The sequence below is a fragment of the Nipponia nippon genome, unplaced genomic scaffold (genome assembly GCF_047370975.1).
Source record: "Nipponia nippon isolate SJK-2023a ecotype South Korea unplaced genomic scaffold, ASM4737097v1 scaffold_1, whole genome shotgun sequence".
In the NCBI taxonomy this organism is placed as follows: Eukaryota; Metazoa; Chordata; class Aves; order Pelecaniformes; family Threskiornithidae; genus Nipponia; species Nipponia nippon.
In genome coordinates this window covers 120,222,602-120,247,112 of record NW_028262290.1, presented here as the reverse complement: position 1 = coordinate 120,247,112, position 24,511 = coordinate 120,222,602, and the positions used below count along the sequence as shown (strand labels likewise).

Below are 24,511 nucleotides of genomic sequence, written 5' to 3'. Positions count from 1 at the left end.
TTGTTTGTGACCAGTTTCAGATCCAATTGCGGACAAGGTGATACATTTTTACAGAATCGCAGGTGGTCCTTTTACTGAGGAGTTACCAGGGTGAAGCGGTAGTCCTACAAAGGTCAGAGAGGGTAGAAAAACAATGCACAGTTATGGGTTACTCTCCATATGGAATTCAGGATGACTTGGAAATATAAATGATACGGAATGATAAATTCCCAGCTTTGCACACTGACTACCTGCTAGCAGGTCTTGCTAATGTCAGGCTGCAATTAACTGAACGACTGCCTGTGTAAAATGAAGTTTCTATTTAATTAAAACCTTCAAATTTTGATCATATGTTCCTAAAGCACACCCTCTCTGTGGTAGTAAGACCTATTTATTCTTGACATGAAGAGAGTTATATTTCTTTTACTTCATTATCAGCAAGCAAATGTACCTAGTCAATAACTCATGTTGCAGTTTACTCAATAAAGAGAGTGCGTTTTGAGAAAGGCTGTCTTCTTTTAAGAATTGCATCTGATCCAATAAACCAAATTATATAATAATAAAGTATGTCATCAATGTAAACAAATACCAGATGGGTTGTAAAACATTTAATTTTAGATCAGTGCAAATAGACTGAGATAAACACTGCTGTGGCATATTGTCAGTCACGAGTAAAGCTCAAAAAGGATTCCCACTGGATGTCCGTATCCTGGAGGATTCCACCTTCGTGCTTGTTTTTCTCTTGTTTTAAGTCTTGCTCTATTTATCCCCATTTGCTCCACATTATTCCGCTTTCAGACACAGTGTGCTGGCCTGGCTGCGTTTCAAAGCATGACAATGCAAGCCAGCACGGTTTTTCCTGATGAAAGCCAGAAGGTGTTCCTGGGGAAGGGCTGTGAGCCTGCCGAGGCGCGGGCGCTGCGGAGGCAGGGCGGCTGCTTTCTGTGCTGGGGGGAGTGGGCTTCTCTCTCATATTATTTTCCTACCCTGAGGGGATGGATGCTGTTACCTGTACCAGCCCCAGCTTCCTCCAGGATGGATGTAAATAGCGACAGCCGGCACTTTTTGCTCTTAAGATGCGAATGCGTTCACTACAAGACTCTTTCAGTTGCGGTCAGTTCAAGATCAAGTTTCAAGTGTCTTTGTGCTATTAAATTGCAAGGCTAGGTGGTTTTTTTTTTCCCCACAAAATTAAAATCTTTTGTTCTGTATTTAAGATAACTGGTAGCACTGCTGTAACAAAGTTTTCTAGTTGTGTGTTCACTGACATTTTATCTTACCTTTAGGGACGTGGTTTAGTGGTGGACTTGGCAGTGTTAGGTTTGCAGTTGGACTCGATGATCTTAAAGGTCTTTTCCAGCCTAAATGATTCTATGATTCTGTGATCTGCTTACATGTCTGTATTCTAAATTAAGTGGAATTTATAATAATAAATTTAAATTAGTACATCTCTTTTAGCATTATACCAAAAGGGGTAGTTTTAAGTATTTTATTTGGAGGCTATCCACATTTTTGTCGTTTTACTTGTTTTTCTGTATGTGCCCCCTAAATCTATGATTTCTTAGTTCACACAAATAGTTTTGGACCGTTTAAATCCTGCTTAATACTTGAGCCTAAGTGGCAGAAAACATAGGGGCAGGTTTTATGAAAAAACTTGACTTTCAGATGGACCTGCATACTCCAGATGGAGTCTTGACAAAATCTTAGGAGAGTCTATTATTCCCAATATCCATGATAAACTTTCTTGTCACATGCTTCAAAAGGTTTGTTTAAAATACTTTGTGTTACCTAACTATATGTTTCTAAACTGTTCAATACATGCAGATTTTCAGCAGATGATACATGAGTGCAGTGGCTGAATTATGAGCAGTGATAAATTTTTATTATAAGCCAACCTTAAAATGCTTGGTTGGATCATATAAACAGAAACACTTTGTCTCCTTCGAAGTGTAGAGCTGGGTTCTCTTGGTAGAGGGGAAATGCAGTCAGGATTGTTTAGCTAAGAAAAGTTTGTTGTTTTCTTATGATTACTAACCTTTTTTTTTTGATGGCCAGAAAGACTGTCGGCTTATGGATCTATCAGCCTATTTGACATCACCAGGGATGCCAAATTTGAGTTATCTTAGGAGTTCTGTAAATCACAAAAAGTGCCCATTTTAGCTGCCCGTTAGGGTAGAAGTTACTTGTGTAAATACTGAAAAGGGGTGGAGTAAATTTAAGCGCTCTTTAAGTGCTTTATATATTGAAAAGTATAGTTAATTTACATGGATGAAATTCTGACTGAAGACTTTTAACTTCATCATTTTTCTTCGAAAGTTATCAGAAAAGTTATCAAAAAAGTTATCTCTCTCTTCTGAGACCCTGACATAACTTCTTTGTCAACACTTAATCAATGTAGAGTTTTTAAAATTTGTATTTTTAATTTTTAAGCGCATTTACTAAAGCAGATATCAAAAGCTTTGCAGAAAATATAAAGTCCTGTTGTCATCTTAAACTCAGTAAAATCAAACCTTATCTCCATACAGAAACAGTACACCCATATACCAGTGGCATGCAGATAGGCTTAATCTCGATTGCATCATGAAAGTTTTCTTTTTAGATGCAAATGCCTTCCAGTTCCGGATATGAATTAGCATTGTGTTGCAGAAAACCGATTCCTTATTTACAAAAGTCCTTTTTCCTGATTTGTTCTTCTGGGAATGAATTTTAATAAGAAAAACACCTGTCTTGTTGTCTGACAGCTGATGACAGCCTCAAAATCACTGAGTGACTAAGATGACAAGCTATCCCTACACATCAACACATCAGGCTTTTATTGCTGTCTTGGATATACAAGAAACTTGTATTAAGTGGTGTTTAACAAGGACTCATTCTGTTTGTCAGTTCTGTGACATGATGTATATGAAGGAAGGAATAATGTCCCCATGTCAGCTGAAGATGGGAAGATTGCAGGAGGTATTACCTGGCTGTGTAGCATGAAGCTTGTCTGTAGAGATGCAGACAAATCAAATGGCATGTTTTTTTCATCACACTGCCAGATGGGGATTAGGCAAGTTTACGTAAAAATTCATGCATTGTTAGTCAGAAATTGATGGTTGAAATTTAGGAAGAGATTTTCTTATGAAGAAATACAGCTTTTTTTCCTTAGATCAAGTGAATTACTGTGGTTTCATCGCTGTCATGTGTAACTACTGTGATTTTACAACCATGCAGTACTGAATGGGAAACTACTAAAAGACATCCCTTCCGTGCCGAACTTACCTTCCATGTATTCAAAAGTTATTGGAAATTCATCACTTTGTTTCAGTAAAATACTGTGATATTCTCTAGTAGTCTCAAACAGCTCCTTCATAGACCAATGATCCATTCTTCAGCAGCTGGTAAAGTAGATGGAAATGACATGCCTTTGTGTGATGTATGCCTTTTTTAAACATTTCATCAGGAAGATCCCAGCAAAATATGCTTCCTCATAGTCCCCTGCACTAAGGGGTTTTTTTCCAGGACAAGTTGACAGTAAACTCTCCAACTCCAGGTACCGTATAAAGCTAAGTCTGAACAACAGTTTCTCCTATGGCATGTTCACATGTTGAAGTTGAAGAATATGAAAAAATCCCTTTAATTTTTTCAGCTTTAGGGAGTTTAGGGCCTCCCAAAACAAATGTTAAACATTGAAATTGATAGTTATCTGAAACAGTAGAATTAGGTTTCAGCAACTAATCTAGATTTGCACTTTCCACTTAGGTGTTCAGGTGAAGGACAGGCTGATCTTTAGAAAAAAAATAGGCTTCCTGATTTTGTCACCAGAAAAATAGTCACAGAAATACTACCTTCTGTGTGATTTTTCTCATGCCTCCGTGGAGAGACTTCGGCAGAAGCAGCAAAACCAAACAGTTTCTTGCTATTCCTTATTTCATGTATGAATCTTGAGCATATGCTCTGAGTGGGTTTGAAATCACTTAGATTTGATCTTTTATTTATGTTTATTATTATGCACTAATCCATAGCACTGAAAACATGTCACGAAGAAAACAGTGCAGTAGGGAGTTAGCGGGAAAAATACTTCAAAATAATATTTTTAAAATGTTGCTTAATCGCTATGGTGACTAGCATATTTATTTGCATTTTAATGCATTCTCTTTGTTTACCCATATTTGCCTCATCATTTCATGTTGCTAAATACTTTGTTAATGTTATTATTTTGCATTTAAAGAAATTATGATGGGTTTTTGAGCATTATGTGATTTTCTATTTTTCTATTTTTATTAATATAAAGATTTCTTGTTTTCCTCTAGAAAGGTTCTAAAGCAAATCTCTGTTGGAGACCTAAAGCCTAATGAAACAGTTGAAGCAAATCTGGAAGCACAGCTACTCTCCAGATTAGACCATCCAGCCATTGTCAAATTTTATGCAAGCTTTGTGGAGCGAGATAGTTTCTGCATTATCACTGAATACTGCGAGGTGAGACTTGTAGATTACTTTGAAGAAATTTGACAGAATGTGTGCATTAAAATAGGGTCTTAAAAGAAACCTAGCCCAGTTTTCTTTAGTATTTTAGTTTGAATTTTACTTTTACTTCTTTCTCGTGGTATCACCTGCTACTTGTTAGGCATATTTCAAATAAGTAATGTTACCTACATGCATGAGACTCTATGAGCACCGACAAACAAACCAGAGAAGCGGAAATTTTAAACGCAAGTTCATTTCATTCACTATCATCAGTAGTACAAAAAAGACTTAAATGCAGACACTTTACCAGACCTGTGGGTGAACTCAGAAAGGTGTTACCACATATGTACTACTGATAGGTAAGAGAGAATGAAACTGGGAGTCCTGATGTAAATCAGGAAGGGAAAACTCACTTGTGATTTGGAAGTGATTACAAGAAGCTCAAGCCTGATCATATGGATGATGAGTTTGGTAGCAGCATTGGCTTTATAAAGTAGAGAATAGTGTGAGTCGAAGACCAGAGTTTAGAGGATACAAAAAATATTAAAGCAGGATATACTACAGTATAGCTACCATTTTTTTTTTTATGACAGCATTTGGTTTAGAAACATATTGATGAAATCTGTCTTAAGGCTTTGAAATAAAAATTTATACATATTTAAGCCAGCTTTTTAAGAGTTTATATAAAACAAGTGCCTACTTTGTATTAAATATAGATGTGTTGTTTTAAAAAAATATCTGTTATACATACAGTGATCTTTTTATGACACTGTGAAGCAGACTTTTCAGTTATGCACTGCTAAGCATTTGAAATGCTTTGGAAGCTAATGACCTGGGACTACTGGGTTACCTGTCCACCAATCAGACTTGTATTAACTAATCACATTTCTTCAAGCATTCAGCTTTGGTGTGAACAAATTAAAGAAGTACTATTCCTGCCAGTCATTGCTTCCTTAGAAGTTTTCTTTGATGACAGTTAAATGCCTATTTGTTAAAATTAAATCTGAAGTGTTCAGTTCTGTTATGCAATCTGTATATTTGTTCACATATAACTTTAACACCCATGCAGACGCTCTTTGTATCATTCCCTGAATGTCTGACAGCTGGGGCTTGATGGAAATTTGGTATTGCCAACTCTCTGTGGAAATCCAGAGCTCAGAACTGAAGAATTATTCTAACTGCCCAGATATTCCTGTGCACTAAGATTCATTTTCTCTCTACCAGTGGTAGAAAGTGGCCCAACATCAGATCAGGTAAACCTGTAGGAATAAAGGAGCCTCTTTCAGCAGCATTATAGAGCTTGACTAGTGACTTTGGTCCACTGCTTTTTTCTTCTTTTTTCTTCTTCTTTTTTCTTCTTCTTTTTTCTTCTTCTTTTTTCTTCTTTTTCTTTTTTTCTTTTTCTTTTTTCTTTTTCTTTTTTCTTTTTCTTTTTCTTTTTCTTTTTCTTTTTCTTTTTCTTTTTTCTTTTTCTTTTTTCTTTTTCTTTTTTTCTTTTTTCTTTTTCTTTGTTTCTTTTTCTTTTTCTTTTTCTTTGTTTTTTTTTTTTTTTTTTCATCTCGAATAAAGTTATAAGTGAATAAAAAAGAGCATGATAGCAATCATCATAGTAATCACAAACTGCTGCAGCACACCTTGGAAATTTTTTTATTCAGGCAATGTAAACTGCCCTGCCTGAAAACGTTTCGGTGTGGAGTTACCCTAGGATCCAGGACCCACGTACTCAAACACATGAGAATGTATTAGAGCAAGGCAAATGAAGGAGGAGGAAAAGGATGCATTGGCTATGCAGCTGCATCTTTTCAGTTTTGAGCCTACTAGGTCAGGCCAGAATGGCAGTGGGTCCACTAGGATGTGCTTCTGACTCTTTCTGAAAAGGATGTACCATGTAGTATCGCATTTAAGCAATTATGATGTATTTAATTGAATGTTCAGACACGGAAAGTACAGAGCAAGGTTTTGCATAATGCTATAAAGTTTCTTTTCTATTTTAGTGGGAGTATTTCCAGATGGTATACTTTTGTATTTACTTATCTATAGCCTGCCTTCGTATATGGTTGGATTTGGATCTTTTTACCTAAAAGATGCCTGTTTAAATCACACATAAATTGAGAATGAGAAAAATGTATTGCTACCTGATCCTTGTTTGGAAGTCTAGTACGTTCAGTTTCTCATGCATAGAATAATTACCAGATTGGCAGTAATTGCTACTCTTGAGCAAACTCAAAATACAGAATAAACATTAGGTTGGCATGGAAACTGAACTACCCTCTGAGCCTTATTCTGTTTTCTCCAAAGTACTGTGACTTATTCATTAGCCACAGTACTTTGTTCGTTCTTGCATGAGTAGCATAGAGTGAGCCTCCAGTGCAGCTGCCCGTGCTATACCTGTCCTGTGAACAGAAGAGAACATTAGTCTCCATTGCTCAGCTCAATATCTTTTATTATAACTGAATTTACTGAAAATTATAGAAAAGGAGTATATGTGTTCTGTTTTGATCTTCTTGTTGAGTTTCTTTGGCAGTTTTCCCAAATCAACATCTTACAGGCAATATAAACATTGTCAGATATAAGTCAGATTTCAAACAAAAATGCCTTCATGAACCTTGGATTTAATTTTTTAACATAAATTGGACTTCAATAAAATACAGTTTTTGCAAAGTAATTACTTTAAAAGTTGCATCATTTTAATAAATCATAAACCAGAACTAGTTGTACTTTCCCCCAAACAATTATTTCTGTCTCTTCACCGTGGTCTCAGCTGTGATGTGAGTACACATATGCTAAGGAAATCTGAGCCAAAGGAATAACTAAAGCAATCAGTGCCTGTTCATATTATCAGCTCTAGATGCTGAGCTGTTTTAAATAAGTTACTGGTGTATTTGATACTTTTAACATTTAAATAGAAACTGCAGCTTGGAAACTCCCTATGTACTTAATTTGTTAAATTCCTTATGAACTTCATTATACTGACCTTCCAAAATGCAAAATTGGGTTAACAAACTTCTTCAGAGTTTCATGGCAGCAGTATTGCAGCAAATCTTTTATGAAGCACTTTTGTTTTCCTTTTTTAGACACAAAATCAAGGTTAAATTAATTGTAGGACATTGAGACCAGTCTTCTCTGCTTGAAGGTGAAAATCCATACAGTTACTTGAGGGCACATGTAGTGCTTTATTCAACTGCTTTTGTTCTCCTTAGACCTTTTGAAGGAAATGTCCCCCAACTTAAGAGAGTACTCACCAGCCTAACTCTGTAGGTCCTACGCTTCTTTTCTTTGCATTTTTCATGGCAATGTGTGATTGTGATAGAGGACACATTGGGACAGGGAGAAACGGTGATTGGAGCCTGCTGCACTTCATTTGTCCTCACCTGGATAGTACATAGTCCCTTGTGGCCAGTAGCCAGCTGACACATGTTTGAACAGCCCCTGACTCTTGGGCTATTGCTACAGTTGGCTCTGGATGGTTTGGGGCAGCCGTCTGGAATCGGTGAGTCATTATTTTCGAGGCGTGTGAGTAGGCTCAGACACAGCCCATCTGGTTGCCATGCAGCAGAGTACCCAGCAACACTTTTTCCTTCCTTCCTCTGCTCTCCTGCAAGCAACTAGGGGGAAGCTGTTGAACATTTGGAGTTGCAAAGGGGAAGCAGCTGCTGAGAGCTCCAAGTTCCCAGAAGAGCTTCTCTCTGGCCTGCAGCAGGGAGGCAGATGGAGAGCTGAAGCCATATTCCCTTCCTTAGTGAATGAGATGATTCAGACATTTCAATTAAAAAATTGCAGGACATTGTCAGAGAACACATTTTTCATATATGACAAAACATGTTTTCTTTTTTTTAACACACTCACTCTTAAATCTTGTAAGTTAGAACCTGCGGGACCACAAAAATTACTGTAAGTTCATGTCAAAGTACAGGACAGAAATGTATGGATCTTCAAGGACAGAACCTGCTTATTTTGTAGCAGCAGTATGAAGCACTGTGATGTTGGGAACAGAAAAACAAGAAATGCTGAAGAGATCAAAAAATGTTGAGAGTCAAGAGTGCAGAGAAGGGAAGGGTTGATGATGGGAAATGGTGGTACAGGTACCGTTGTAGAGGTTAAACTATTTTCTTGTATATGGCACATAAAACTTCTGATTTTATGCAGAATGTATAACGTAAAAGTAATGATTTATGGAGAATAAGCTGTCCTGATGTAAGGTACTTAGTAGAGTACAATAAGACTCAGTCCCTTTGCTCTGGGATTAGTTACATCAACACAGTGCTTGCCACTAATGTGAATTCTTGTAGACAAAATCCATTTGTTTTATAAACTGGATAAACAACCAGCTGACAACCATCTGTCTATTTTTTGGCAAAATGAACAGTTTTCTTATAAGTCTCCTCAAAAACCTCTGTCATCATGCTGTTGTTCAACTGATTTTTTCCAAATGTCTGACTTACAGTTTTCAAGTAGTCTTTTTCTGTATATATTTTCTGGTTTATTTTCACTGCCTACAGTATGTCATATTGCTCCATTTCTAGTGTTACTTCAAGATCAATTATAGTTTTAATGAAGTATTCACAATAACACATGCTACAGATTCTTGAAGCTTTAATTCTGCTTTGTTTCTGGCAAAAGTGAGTTTGGAAAAGGGACGAAGTATCATAATTGAAGAGACTGTACTTTAATTCTTAAGAGAACAGCATGGTTTCTTTGATGCTGACATGATTATTTCAGCATAATGAATGAGAGTGTCTCTTGACTGTGCAATGTTTGATTTAAGTGGAAATGCTTTTCTCAAATTTACAAACTTATTTGGACCGATTGGGGCAGATTCCTTTTACTTGATTTAGGTGTCGACATCTTAGCCAGTCAATATAGTAGGCCCTCATTGTAAACCTTTGCAGAGAAACAGCATTTCTACAACATGATCTGCCCCTTCCTAAGGTAGACAGTTAGATGGCAGACATAATTGCGCTATACAGGTGCCTGCTCTTTTGTGTTAACTATAAAGTGAGTTTGAGGTGACCAGCTCAGATGTGCAGGTCTAAAGTTGGGTGACATGAAGTAAGAACAGTTGAAAACTTTGATGACATCATGTAACACTAAGAGAAAACTGACTTACTTTCCCTATGCGGCCAAACTGCTTGATCTCATTTTGATCCTCAGTTATGTATGCTTTTGGTGCTGGGAGAGTTAAGAATTCATGTGCAAGCATTAATTTTACAGACTACGTGGTAGGGAGCCTGAAGGTCTAAGACAGGGAAGTCCTGTACTTTGATGAAGGAGAAGGCATTTTAAAAATTTACTTTAAATGTACAAATATGTTCTGATATTTTTCAGGGTGGAGATCTAGACTTTAAAATTCAGGAGTACAAAGAATCTGGGAAGATATTCACTCAAAGACAAATAATAGACTGGTTTATACAGTTGTTACTCGGAGTCAACTATATGCATGAAAGGTACAGTCATTTAATATGAGAGCATTTAGCTTGGGACGGGAATGAGTAGACATACTAATTGCAGATATTCAAACAGAAACTAAATGGTATGGATTGTCTTGTATTGGTATAAAGTACTGTTCACCAAATTGTTGTAGTATATGTCGTATGCCTAAGCTGTAATTAATTATCTATCCTGAAAGACCATTGTGAATTATATCTTTTAGCAGCGCACTGGTAGATGTCTTTCAGCACTAGACACACTTTTTCTAAGAGCTAAGTGAAAAATTTAGCACAACAGAAATAGTTAAATATTGTTAGAAGAAAATGGATTAAAAGGCTAAAACAAAGTCAGCTTTTTCAACGGGAGTCAACAAGGATCTCTTGCAGATATCTAATGTGAGGAATCCAATATATATGCTTGATGTACTCCCACTAAAATCAGTGAAGCTACATACATACATTCTTTGAAAACAGACATCACTTTTAACAGCACATCAAAGATTAACCTAAAAAATTACTGCGGGTCATCCGGACAGTGATGTGTGGAGATCACACTTTGTTTGAACAGGGGTAGATACAGGTGAATACCTACCTGGTCACCTCCATGGGTGTAGTTCTTGCCTGCAATGTGGTTTAGGCAGGCTGACCTCGGTGATTTAAACAGTTCCCTCATTGCCAGTGTACTGGACATGTGCATGAGCCCTGTCTGGTCCCCTTCCCGCATCATCCAGTCCTGTCACCTTTGAGGTAGGTGGGACTATTTAGCATGGTATAAGGGAGAGCGAGTGCTGTGCTGAGCCAGGAGCAGAAGGCCCAGCATGCTGCCACCTGCATTGAGAGCTGGAGGAACGGCTGAGCAAATGGGAATACCAGGCTCCTTTCCTAGCAGCTTTTCAGAAACGGTGACCCAGTCAAAGCTAACACAGTTTTCAGCATCTTGTCCTTTCCTCTGTCTCCTCCCTGTTGCTTTTGCCTATTGGCAGCTCTGAAATGTCAAGTTAATGAACAAGACAATCCTTTCTAAAGAGCATTGTAGCCCAAAAGTCCAAGATTTTTCTTCCTGCCAAGCTGAACTGTTTGGACTATTACTCCTATTGAACTTTTAGAAATAAGAATGTCATGGCTGCAAGGACTGTCTTAGCAGAGGCTAAGGATGTTTGTCTGTAATCACCTGCATGTTTTGGGGAGAAGAGCTAATCTGCCTAAAATAATGGCCTCAAATTATTAATACAGCCAGAGGGGGAGAAGATGTTTATGTTTGAAGAGTAGGTTACACCCAGAATCTGGAGATGAGAATTCAGTTTTTTTCAAGCCGAATATAAACTAGAATCCATAGTCTTCTGTCCTGCGTGATTACTCAGAAGACAAGATTATTATGCGCTGGGTTGAAGGTGAAAACACCAAATTGATGTAGCTGTTTCAAGCATCTTTCACAGCAAATGTGGTTGCCTGAACTTGAGTTGCAACAGAGCAACAGGTAGAGAGAGTCACCTGTCACCAAGAACAATCAATTCTGAGTTGAGCTGAAGTAAAGTACGTGGGGTACGTTTGACCTAAACAGATAGATGCCTAATGATTTTTTGCACCTACAGTGTCAGACTGTAGAGGGAAAAGGGCAGAGTGAATTGCTGTCCAGGATGCAAGAGCATTTTGGTTGCTAAATGCCAATTTATCTGGGGCTTGTACATGTAGTGCCGCCCCCACAGACTGCAGTGATGGGAGCACAAGGAAGAGAGATCTCTTGGGATGCTGTGCTCTTCAGCATTCACCTCAGGCTGAAAGGACAGAGGGAAATGGAAATAAAAATCCTGACTGTTTAACTAAACTAGCAGTGTGTGGTTGGGTTTTTTTTTTTCCCTTCTTGAACTCCAATTTAACAATTTATCATTAAAAGTTTTGATAATCTGGGAAGTCCACTTTTGGTGAAATCCTTTCTTTAATGTATGTGTTTAGAGGATGCATTGTGCAGACTAATGCAGAAGAATAATAACACTGCAGTTAGACTAGATAATCATTGTAGGTCCCTTCCAACTGAACTACTCTATTCTGTTGTATGGGTTACTCTTTTTGTCTTTCATTTTCTGTAGTTCCTCATGCGTCTTTTATCTCTTATTTTTCCACATGTCCCTTTTGTCTACTCTTCTCTCTATTTTTCTCATCTTCTACTTGCTCTCAAATAAATCTTTAAAAAAAAATCTTATAAATAAACTTTCTTTGGTAAATATGTATATTACTGGGTTTCCTGAAAAGTAGTTTATTTTTCCAGTGAAAGCAGCAATTTAATTTTCCAAACAGCATTTTATTTTCTCTTTTTGAATCATAGCTACTTAATAGCACCTCTCCAGACACATATAAATGACTTGACAGTTTTATTTTTATTTGCATTTCTTGTATTGTATTATGTGTTATTTGACTGTATGAACATTAGAAAATTTAATCTTTATCTTATTAGGGCAGAGCCAAACAATAGCTTAAATGGAAAAGGTTAAGCTTAAAAGAATTTAAAACTACTTACAGAAATTAATTTGAATAACTGAAATATAATAACAACCCTCTGTTTATGTATAGAGGAGTCATACATGATTTCTTCTCTACTGATATGGAAAAAAAGCTGTAATATATGTTTGAACTATGTTCTAATGGAAAGAAAACTTTTCCCTAGAATTAGAAGCTTGAAGTGTTCATTACCTGTGGGTTGGACTTCCTCATGCCATTCCTTAAAAAATCCAGCTGCTGTGGATGGGAGTTTTTATTCCAGAGCAGCAAAAACTATTATTTCTGGGTTTAGACATAGACTATTCACTTGGTTGTCACAACTTTTGTTGAACTTCTGCACTTTTTGAAAACTCTAATGCTGGAAACTTGTTTTAAAACAGGACTTTTTTGCTGCCTCAGATTGTTTTTCTTTTCCTATGATAATGAAGATTATACAGATTAGACATTCCTGTCGTTTACTCATGCTTCATAAATCCCAAAGGAGGCATGAATATCTCGTGGTCATTATGCTATCTACTGCCTATTTTGCATAACTGGAAGGATTTTTAAATCTTAAGGTTGAAAGCTAATTTATCTAGAATTAAATAGATTCAGTCCTCATCTGTCATTGATATAACCAGAGAGAGGAGTAAAGGAGGGGCAACATAGTTCAGTGGTCTTATCTAGATGGAAACAGTTAGCATGAAATCTAGTCTCTCTGGGCATACTTGTAGCCCATTGCACATCAGTGCACAAAATTGATCCCACAGCGATCAGGCAATGAGGCCATTGATTCATTTAACCTCAATTTGAATAAAGCTAACCATTACGTTATCCATCACTTTGCTAATCTTTATGAACAATATGCCAACACAGAGATTTTTCTAAGGTTTTCGCTCATGCAAACAAATCCGTTGCTTTCAATCTACAGGATAGCAGGCTTTGCCCAAGTTCTTTAACTGGATTTCATGTTGTCTCCCCTAGTGCAGGATTCAGACTTACCCAGAACCTCTTACTTCTCTAAATAGTTCTTCAGATAGAGGAAGGAGAAATTAATTGCTGAATATTTCGCAGCAGTAAACTACTCGAGCTTCAATCATCCTCACTTACTGGTTTGTTGCAGAGGAAGCTTTATTCGAGGAGGCTGCCCACTGCTCGGTGCTTCGTGCTGCTATTTTATGACAGCAAGTGGGTACTCTATAGAACATAGGTATGGGTATATTTATTGCCCAAATTTGAAACTGTCCTTAGGTGTTAATTTCTACCCAAAATATCAATAACCACTTTGCTGACTGTCAAGTTAGATTAAGTTTTGCTGGAGTCCAGTTAATTCATGTTACCTTTATAGGTCTGTCTCTTGCTACAACAAAAAGTCACACTCTTTCTTAAACTAGATGTACAGTGCAGGCTCAATATTTATTTCTTTCTAGAATTAAAGTAGTTGTTTCAGTTACGGTTTCAGCTTGTAACTTGTTTTTCTTCTGACATATCCTGGCAGAATAAGGTGGCTTGCATCGAGACACATCATCATGGGAAATTCCAAAAAATCACCCCAAGTATTTCTTAGTCATATTAATATATAAAAGCATCTTATAATTCTTGATAATGCAAATAATTTGCATAACATTTTCATCAATATGTTCCAAGTTTATATTAGCATTCCACTCTAATTCAAACTAATGTGACCCAAACATCTTCTCTTTATCACCTTTTCAAATAATATGCTACTGAAAACTTTCTGGGTAGTTTTTATTCATCAAGATATCTGCTGTTCAAATCACAGATATCCAGGAAACTTTTAGGTTCAAAGAGTCCATGGTTATATTTCTACAAAGTAATTAAAAAAAAAAGGTTAAAACCCACCAACACTCAACAACAATATACAAGAAAAATCTAACTCAGTGAAGTCAAGTTCTTGCAAAGACTCTGTGTAATGAATGGTAAAGAAAGACTATGAATCTAAATTAACAGAGCAAAATTTATATAAAACTATGTGTATATATAGGCTTATGAAATAATAATGAATATCACCTTCGCTTAATTTCCTTACTGATGTAATGTATGATGAGTGTACATGTATTGCTCAAGAAAGTTGCCAAATAGAGAACAAATTATTTATAAACATCAGTGGAGGCATACTGAATAAAACTTTCAATTTTCCCAATGTGCAAACTTCTCTCTACAAGCATTACTTTCAGGACAAAAACTGGAAGAATTCCCATAAGAAGCATAAAGAACTCTTTTCTTTATGCCCTATAAAAATAGAAATGTTTCCTTTTCATGCTCGGTCTATGGACATACTAAAACATCTTCTAGTAGTTATTATTCACATTTTTTCCCATTTGTCAACTGAGTATATTGAATTTAATAATTTTTTTCTCTTCTTGCAAAAATTATTTTCAAATGAGCTGTGGACTAAATTGCTTATTTAAATTGTGCTGTAGAGTATGTATTTTCTAGTCATAATATGGGAACTATTTTGGAAATAATTTCAGTATCTTAATGCATAAGACTTTAATAAATCAATAAAATTTGAGATAATACTTGAGGATTGCTCGAGAACCATTAAAATCCATTACTATATTTGTCTTTCCTGCCCACATCTCAAGAATCTTAGAACCTCTATTCCTTTCTTTATCTGTTCTAAATGGATGAACAGCTACTGTATTTGTATTAGCAAATACAGTTTCTATAGCCAGTATGTACCAAATGCTATTCTAGCCTCCTCCTGAGCAGAGCTGATAACTAATGCTATGTGTTACCTAACTACAAGGAATTTAAAAGTGGATGCATTCTAGTTTAGTTGAGGTTGTAGGGAACCCTTTTGGAAGAGTTATTAACAAGAATTAATTGAGAACATGTTTTGTATACTGTAGAGATATTTTATTTTCCTAAGGGGATGGAGAATTACTGTCACACATTAAGATTTCAAGAAATTGAGAAGATGCTGTTTGTCCCCACATGGTGTGTAGCTTATGATGTTGCTTCAGTCTTTGATGGAAATATAAGTCTGTAAAAGCTAGTTGTTCTTTTCTTTTCCTTTTGATCTATGTCTTTGTAAAGTTCTTTTATCTTCCACGCCCTTACTGTAAAAATTTGAACTACTAGCCTCATCCATGTACATATTTGTCTGTCAAGTAATACATTTTCTCTGAAGGAGAGTTTCCTGAGCTTTGAAAATCTCTTATTGCTGTTTTTCTCATCCCTTATTCTATTGTGAGAAATCTTATTCTTCTGGCAGAAAATAAGATGTAATGCTTTTAAGAAGAGCCGGATAGGAAGACTTGCCTTTCTCCCTTCCTCTGCAGCTGATGTTAAGCCTGTATCTGTATTCTCAAGCTGGGATCCCTGAGTGCATTTTTGTTATCCTGGATGCTTACGCTCTCATCCTGCACATGGGTGTCTGTGAATGCACCTCTGTGTTTATATGAAGCTCCTTAATGCCATCATCTGTGCATTGTCACTTACAGGGTTAGACTGTAGCAGTGGTGGGCTGGCCTTCCTAACGAGAAATGAAGATAAATACTTGAGGTACTTGATATGTGACTGTGAATGTTTCAAGATGGATGAGGTTGAATTTCCTTTTATATTTCAGGCGAATACTTCACAGAGATTTGAAAGCCAAGAATATATTTTTGAAAAATAATCTTCTTAAAATTGGTGAGATTTCCATCTTTTTAAAGATGTATTTTAGTATGATAGAACAGTCCAGCAGACATTTTGTCAATAAGGAGATTTAAATAAGGTCATGTCTGATATAGCATTTTGATTTGTGGTCAAACATTTATTTGACAGTCAGACACAGGAATAGCAGCCTGGCGAAGCAATGAAATCTCCAGCCTTGAGGGTGCTCTAAGCTTGACTGGACCTGAACCTGAGCAGCTTCATGTAACTTTGAAGTTGGCCTTGCTTTGAGCCACGGGTTTGAATCAGATGACCTTGTGAGGCCTCTTCAAACCCACATCATTCTATAGTTCTGTGATTTTCTAGTGTTTTTATTTTGAAGAATTACAGAAAACTGTTTTTTCCCATATTTTAAAATTCTGGCAGGTTTTTTTGGATGTACAGTCATTGTATCATGTCTAACAATAAACCCAAAGAGTTTGTATGAATAGATACAGATTTATGGAATTTATATGAATAGATTATTGTTTCTGCTGTTACTTTTAGGGGACTTTGGAGTTTCTCGTCTTTTGATGGGTTCCTGTGATCTGGCAACTACGTTTACTGGAACACCATACTACATGAGTCCAGAGGCACTGAAGCACCAGGGATATAACACAAAATCTGACATTTGGTGAGCAGTCAGCATGCTATTTCATTTGGACTAGGCATTTATTTTTTAGGTCAGCATTTGTCTTTATTTAGGAACTACTTTTTTTAAAAAATTGGCTCCCTCAGTAGGGTGCTCACACTTCTCCACTAAAATTATTCCAGGACATTTGTGTCATATGTTGCACTTGGAAGGTTTGCTCTTTGTGTTAAGAAACACGTAGTTTACTATTATTTTGGGTTATCTGGGGCTTCAAAGTAGAGTAAGATTCAGGTCCAGTCTCTGCCATGACACAGGATGATTGTAGACAAAGTTCAAGTTTTGCTAGGAACGGGGAAATCTTTGTCTTTCTCATATTGAGAAAGATTAATGGAAAGAAGCAACTTTCTGTGAAACTTCCAAGTTGACGAGGAAAGAGTGATTCCTGGCTGAGAGGAAAGCAGAAGGACCTTCTTAGGAACTGAACTGAAAAACATGGGCAAATGCGAAAAAGAAGAAGGTACTTGGAAGGGGAGCTGAAAATGAGAATAACTGGAGTGTTAGGATAGAAACAAAAAGACACTCTGTTTTATAACAGGCTCAAAGGTAGAAAGAAAAGTGTGAGTTCTACACTTGGCACAAATTCTTGAGATCAAGACTTCTGAGCTGATGATTAAAGAATCAAGTTGAAAACCTGAGATCTGTTGAAAGACTTTAGGAAAGGTTTAGATGTTCAGGTATTCTTGGAAGCTAAGATGAAGAATGATTCTTGGAACAGGGAAAATATTTGCCTTGTTTATATGTGTGTCCTAAAACATCTCATGTTTTAGCATGATGGTTAAAACTATTGTGCTTTTTAAATTCTGTCATAGTATTTTTTCATAAAATGTTCTTTGTTTCTTCCGTTAAGAGGTATTTGTTTCTGTAGGTACGCTAATCTGAAAGTTCCTTTTTTTATGAGTATTTCAAATCAGGAAATTTCCTTCATAAAACATTTGACCACTGGAATGCAGTTTGCTTACTTGGTAATTTACTCTAGCTTCTGCTCAATACTGCCTTTTCAAAATGTATTTGTGACTGCAAGGTATAATTCTAAAAGTTGAGAACAATCATCTGTACTTTCAATTCATAGCAACCATTTTTCACAGTTAGCATGTTCAATCCAGTCAACGGATGTGTCAGGAATCTCATCTCATGGTCTGTGTAGCTGAACTGAGATGGATTTGAAGTCAATTCTCTCTTGTTCATCTGTATCAAAACAAATATCAGTTAATACTTGTAGTCAATAAAAATATATTGAGAGGAGATTTCAAAAGATGTCAAAACAAGTAAACAGACAAGAAAACCTGCCTTTTGTGCTCTATTACTGTAAAGAATAATTTCTTTTATTGCAGTTGAAATGGAATATAAAATATATATTTAAGTTCTATTCATTATTACATGTGTCAATACATACAAGTTATTGAAGTTGTACAGAGTAAATGAAAGCAGAATTTTGTTCAGTATATTTGTAGATGATGTGTTGATCACCCTTTCAAAATTTAAAAAATAGCAGAAATGTCCCCCCACCCCGCAACAAGGCACTAGCTATTACCTTTCCGCTATACCTTATGCATTTTGTAATCTTGCCAAAGCAGTACCCAGAGCACTCATCCGAGGGTGGAACTGCCTTCAGTAGGAGCTTCCTGGCCCTCACTGTAGGGGCACTAAGGAGGAGGTGTGCCCGCACTCACTAGACCCCCAGCCTACAAAGAACTTCTCTTTCTGAGCCAAGAAACTATTTTGATCAGGGCTTGTCAACTACCACAACTCATACATTTGATTGATACATTGGTCATTTCATCTCTTCATTTAATATTTTAATAATGATTCTGTTTGACTTTTTTTTTCTTTTAATTTGCCCCATTTAATGGGGGCTGAAACACAAGAGATGCCTGAGCACCCAGGGGAACCCACCCTGGAGGCCCCAGGTGAGATTAAATCCTTGTGCCGCTTTGCAGGAAATTCAATCGCTTGTCAAGAAGTTGCCCAAGTCCTTTATGCGTACCCAAAGTGACATTCTCTCTTCAGACTTGTCCTTCTGATCTCTAGCAAGACTCAAAATATTGCACACAAAAATTCAGAATTACAAGTGTTCCCATATTAAATGTAAGAAAATGTACAATATCTTCTACAAAAGGCAGTTATTGCTATCTTGCTAAGCTGTTATGGTCCTTTCAGTGTTCAGTCCAGTTAATCATTGTTCACTGGAAAGACCTTAATTTACGCTGCATTAATGATGTGCTCTAAAGAGACATTGTGCTTTTCAGGTTCCCTGAAATCTTGTGCAACTGGCTCTTCAAAACTGCCTTGAATATTCACAGTACAGCGGCTGGTGCAAGAAGTATTGTTCTTTATAACCCAAGGCCAATAGATGGGAAAAAGCCTCATATTTTACAGTTTTTCTGTACAGCAGAAATTCTGCAATTAGGCTCAGAGAAGCTGCAGCATTTATGTTTGTCCTCAGTTAAAATTTCAGGGCTGGAGTTCTTTGCTATTCCATGCTTTATGCCAAATCTTACTTCACAGGAGGCAAATGAAAATTGCCATCATGTTTTCCTTGCCATCCCTGAGCCTGGACTGGCCAGGCAGTGAGTGAAAGCCTTTGCAGACGACACGGTCTGGGGTTTCCTCCTTTCCAGGCGAGGAGCTTCCCTGGGGAGCTGGTCTCGGTTCAGGAGTTCACCAACCCCTCTGCCTGTCGGTGCTTCCCCCTAAGGAGCCGGCAGATGGAGAAGAGTCGGTGCAGCGCCGGCAGCCGAGCTGAGACCGTGACTGGTTCAAGAGGCCAGGACGGGTGGAGGATTAGCAAGGGATGTGTGTGCATACGTTTGGCAGTTGAGACTCACTTTTACATGAGCACAGCATGACCCAGAGGCACTGTGGTGCCAGGGTCCTGGTGACCCTTCCTGGCCTCATGCACCGCATGGTGGGACCAGCACTGGTGTTGGGGGTTGGCTGGCGTTCCCATGCCACCAGCGCTATGGCACTGCATGTATGTGTCATTTTAAGGCGTTTCTTAGGGTCAGGAAAGGTGAAGTCATGTAGTAGGACATGGTTGCAATCTGTTTCTCTGGGACAGTGAGTATTTATAATTTAAAGAAAACAGAACATAGAGGGAGCTGTGTGAAATAGCCAGTAGCCTGGTGGCTAAGATGGTCCTTGGTGGTATGAGGGACCAAAGTTAGCATTTCTGGTCTGAATCAGACAGAGCAGAGACCTTGGTCTGAACTTTTGATGTCCAGGAGGAGCAGCTGGGTTTCAAACCCTTCCAGGCAAAAGTTTCATCAAACCTCTGTAGCTGACAAAGCCTCCAAACCTCTTGTTTAACCTAAGTTCATGTTCCAATAAAACAGTCTTTCACTGGAAAATGCCTGAGCATCTCTGTACTTATAAGGGACACAGCAGGTATGACACATCCCTTGTGTTAAACCACGTGTGCTAAGTGTATATATTAGATCCTTTGGCCTTAGGCTGATTTAGCTTACTAGTTCTTTTGTTTTACAAGGCATGTATCATTCTTATTTTGTTATTTGGGAGGGTTTTTTAAAAAATATTGTTGGTAGGAAATAGTGGGTCAGAATCTACCCAGATTACGTCGATGTCATCCAACTAAGACTGTTGAAGAATCATGGCAGAACAGGTCTCCCAGCACCAACAAATGCAGATGGAGACCCATCAGCAGTATTATTAAGAAAGCAATCAGAGATCCAGGGGGATTACATGAAAGTCTACCAACAAAGTAACAGTTTTAATCAGCTTTTATTTCAGTTCATGCAGTGACTAAAAATCATTACTCCAGCCCAAATGGACTTGAGCTTCGTGACATTAGGCTGAGAAGCATTGGCATCCTTTAACTCCCAGAACTATTTGAACAAAATGAAAACATTTCTTTCCAGGGAAGAGTAAACTAAAAGCAGGTACTTAGTGCATTCAGGGCAGTTGTGACTACTCACTATTTCATTAGGGGAGCGCTAACTTTTTATCTGAGGTTTTCTGAATGACAGGTATACCTTTGTACTTTCCATTATCTTCATGCAAGCTAGAAAGTCCAGACTTACCAAATAGGTCAATGATAACTCCTGCAAATGGTCCTAAAGCTAAAGAGTGCTGCTGTAGCTTCTCCAGAGCTCTCTTTTGTTCCAGAAAACTGGGATTCCCTTGGCATAAGGGCTCCCAATGAGTTTAGGTCCTGACTTTTTCATACTGGGAACTGAGCATCACTCTTGCCCATCCCAGCGGAAACGATCTCCCTGTTCAGCTCCTAACATTACCAAGATTTGCCTGCCCCTAGTAGTTAACTTGTATTGCACCTGCATTTTTTTGTAGGTTTTCTAACTGTGGGAGCTTGGAGTTTCTCAGATGAGACTCTGAAATCTGTACTGGCTGGGAGTCTGCCAAGGATCAGTATAGGTCCTCGAGTGTAAATATTGAGTGGCTGTCCATGCAGTAGCTATTGTAACTATACCATATTTTGTTTCTTAGTGGGTGAGATAAAGTGTATGCAAACAGTTATTGGCAATAACATTTCTCTCTTCTTTTCAAAACTATATGCATATAAGGCAAACTCCATCCAGGAACTTTTCAAAGGATTTGCGCATAGCATATATTACAAATTATCTCAAAGGCAGAAATGATAACAGAAATAATTTAGTTGAAAAACAAATGCTTTTTTTTTCACTTAGAGACTTAGCAAATTCTTTACAAGAGAGGTATAAATAACTTCCTTTTTGTCTTCCAGAGACAAAGCAATGTCACAGTCACATTTAAATCCATTTAAATTCCATCAAGTACTGTCAGATTTTGACAGATGGTTTGTCTGTACGGTTTGGGTAAATTGGGCTTCCTATACCACCGATCCTAGGACTTTCATTTTAATTGTGCTTGCTTGTCTGTGCTTTTGCCCCAATTTGTCTTTTTCTTTAATATTAACAATCCAAAAATGGATTTTTTTTTAACTGCCAAATTTTATGTAGAATAGTCACCAAAAATAGCAGTAAAAGCAGTGAAAATCTGAAAAGCAGTGGCTGAGAGAGTTGTGATGGTACACGTGTGCATGTACGTATTCCTCATAGATTCTGGAGTCAGCAAATTCTTAAGACCTTCTGGTACAATCAGACTGAGAGATATAAACCACAAAGGGGGTATGCATTTAGATTATTTGGCTTTTAGAGTTTAATTTAAAAGCTAACTTGGATCTTATAGCCTTTGAAGGACTATAATACACAAAAGATCTGAAGATGTTAAAAAGACAGCAAGGCTTATGTAAACAAGTATCACCAAAAGCCTCAGGGCGGTTTCTCCTGAGAAGGGGCAGTTAGAGGTCTGTTAGTTGACATCATAGAGGACACACTGAAGCCTGTCCAGCTCTGGCTGGATAGCTTAATGACCATTTTAGAATTTTAAAACGCTGGCAGTTATACAAGCTAAGATTATAAAAGTAATTAAATTATATGTTTGAGTCATGTGCAGATTGCTTATGGGAATCAGGAAGCAATTTGCTCTTGCTGAATATGCTCCTTGCAAGGATGCTTAGACCAGGACTGTAGACACACAAGTGAGAAATGAGGTCTTGAGGCAAAAGCTTGGCGGTAACTCCCTCGGCAATTGCAGCTCAGCAGCTGTCCTGGGAAGAAATAGCCTTGCTCTGGGACCTAGGGCAGCATTTCTCAGTTTAGGAGACACTTATTCCATTTCAAGAAGAATTGTATCCTGCAGTAAAAATGTTATTCTTTTCCCCTCTTTTTCTTTTATTTTTTTCCTTAATTTTTTTCTTTCATGGGACAGATGGGGTTTTCCCTGGGTAGCCTGTTCACGGCCCTGGCTGTAGCAGAATGCCCTGGGCATTCTTTTCATCTTCCTCCAAAGCCTCAGGTGTAGTCAGAGTACTAAACTAGATGAATAAATGGGCTTCCCTGATGTGGCAAATCCTGTGCTCCTAATGGCTCATTAAGCAATTTCTAGCTGCCAGAATCAAGCAGTCTCCAAAACAGATGGATTCTGTAAAAAGCAGTTATAGTACAGTCTGTCGGGTTGGGATTTTCTTTCCTTTTTTCTTCCCTCTGGCTGGTTTCCATTTTTGTTTGATGCTTTCAGATGCCATGTGTGCAGGGGTTTTTGTTGTTCTTTTTGTTTTTAAATATTTTCTCATGTAGTAATTGTCTTGTTTCAGAGTTTGAACATACATCATAAATATAGATCATCATCTGTGTATTACTGTTTACTGATTTTGGAAGTCTGAAAGCTGGTTGACAGTTAAATCTTTAAAAAACTGGGCAATTATTTACGTAGCTTGGTCGTTGGTCTTTACGCAGTTGTTAGCAAAAATGTTCTGCTAATTGTTTTCACATACTGCTTTGAAAAGTACCAGTGAGTGAGCCCCCCTGTTCTCTCTCCTCTTCCTTATTGGCGTTGTTCGTAGAGCCTGCATTTCAGCTTTAAAATTATTTGCTCTTGTTCTTTTATTGCCAGACAGACTGAATTGATTGATCTTCTTTAACCAAAATGAATAATTGAAACTTTATTCATTATTTGCTTTCAAAGATAATGCTTATACCCTTTTCATCAAAGCCGTTTGCCTATACGTACTTCCGCTTATTATCGCTATGCTTTATTTTCATTCTGCTGTAAATTATAAATACCACAATCAAATACTACATTAAGGGTAAAGTTGCTCTGATATTTGAGTTGGTTACTTAGATGAGTCTGGTCCTGTAGCTGGCTCTCACCAGTGTTTTCTATGACCTTGATCAAGTAAGTTATCAGTTCCTCAATTTTCCTGACTGCAAACTGGAGATAACGCTTAGCATCCTTCGAAGCCTGGAAAGCTCAACTCCTCTATTTTTGAGAAAACATTTGTCAGACAGAACTTAGTTGAAGTGCAAAGTGTTGTGAATAGTCATTATATAAATTATTATGAGATTGTTTATGTTAAAATGTTCAACTTGGTGATCTTTGTGATCTCCATTGGGACTGGTGAATAAGAGCCTGGTAAATAAGGTGATGGTAAACCCAAGGCCCATTTAAAATTGTTTGTAATCATTCCTCCTGGTTTTTAATGATTTAAAACTGACACTGGTTCTTAGCTAGGTCTCCAGACCTACACGTTCAGATTTCTTCTTTTCTTCTCGAAATAAAATTTCGAGGAAATTTAGTTTTACGTGTTGCAATATGATGCTCTCAGCTAAAATTTGATATCATAGAATCATACAATGCTTTGGGATGGAAGGGACCTTTAAAGGTCATCTAGTCCATCCCCCCTGCAATTGGCAGGGACATCTTCAACTAGATCAGGCTGCTCAGAGCCCCGTCCAACCTCCCCTTGAATGTTTCCAAGGATGGGGCATCTACCACCTCTCTGGCAACCTGTTCCAGTGTTTCACCACCCTCAGTGTAAAAAATTTATTCCTTACATCTAGTCTGAATCTACCCTCTTTTAGTTTAAAACCATTTGCCCTTGTCCTATTGCTATTGGCCCTGCTAAAAAGTCTGTCCCCATCTTTCTTACAAGCCCCCTTTAAGTATTGAAAGGCCGCAATAAGGTCTCCCCGCAGCCTTCTCTTCTCCAGGCTGAACAACCCCAACTCTCTCAGCCTTTCTTCATAGCAGAGGTGCTCCATCCCCATTTTTGTGGCCCTCCTCTGGATCGGCTCCAACAGGTCCATGTCCTTCCTGTGCTGAGGACCCCAGAGCTGGATGCAGTACTCCAACTGGGGTCTCACCAGAGCAGAGTAGAGGGGCAGAATCACCTCCCTTGACCTGCTGGCCACGCTTCTTTTGATGCAGCCCAGGATATGGTTGGCCTTCTGGGCTGCGAGAGCACATTGCCGGCTCATGTCCAGCTTTTCGTCTACCAGTACCCCCAAGTCCTTCTCGGCAGGGCTGGTCTCAATCC

The 24,511-nt window shown here is 37.8% G+C and overlaps 1 protein-coding gene across 5 annotated transcripts in view; it reads left to right on the top strand.

The window, feature by feature from the left end:
- NEK11 (NIMA related kinase 11) overlaps positions 1-24,511 on the top strand; it is a 100,349-nt gene that overhangs the window by 18,235 nt on the left and 57,603 nt on the right. For all 5 annotated transcript variants that reach the window (XM_087733265.1, XM_087732463.1, XM_009471617.2 and 2 more), the window contains exons 3-6: positions 4,272-4,437; positions 9,751-9,869; positions 15,922-15,986; positions 16,497-16,623. In XM_087733265.1, coding sequence (XP_087589391.1) covers positions 4,272-4,437; positions 9,751-9,869; positions 15,922-15,986; positions 16,497-16,623 — 477 coding nt within the window. The remainder of the gene's footprint in view (positions 1-4,271; positions 4,438-9,750; positions 9,870-15,921; positions 15,987-16,496; positions 16,624-24,511) is intronic.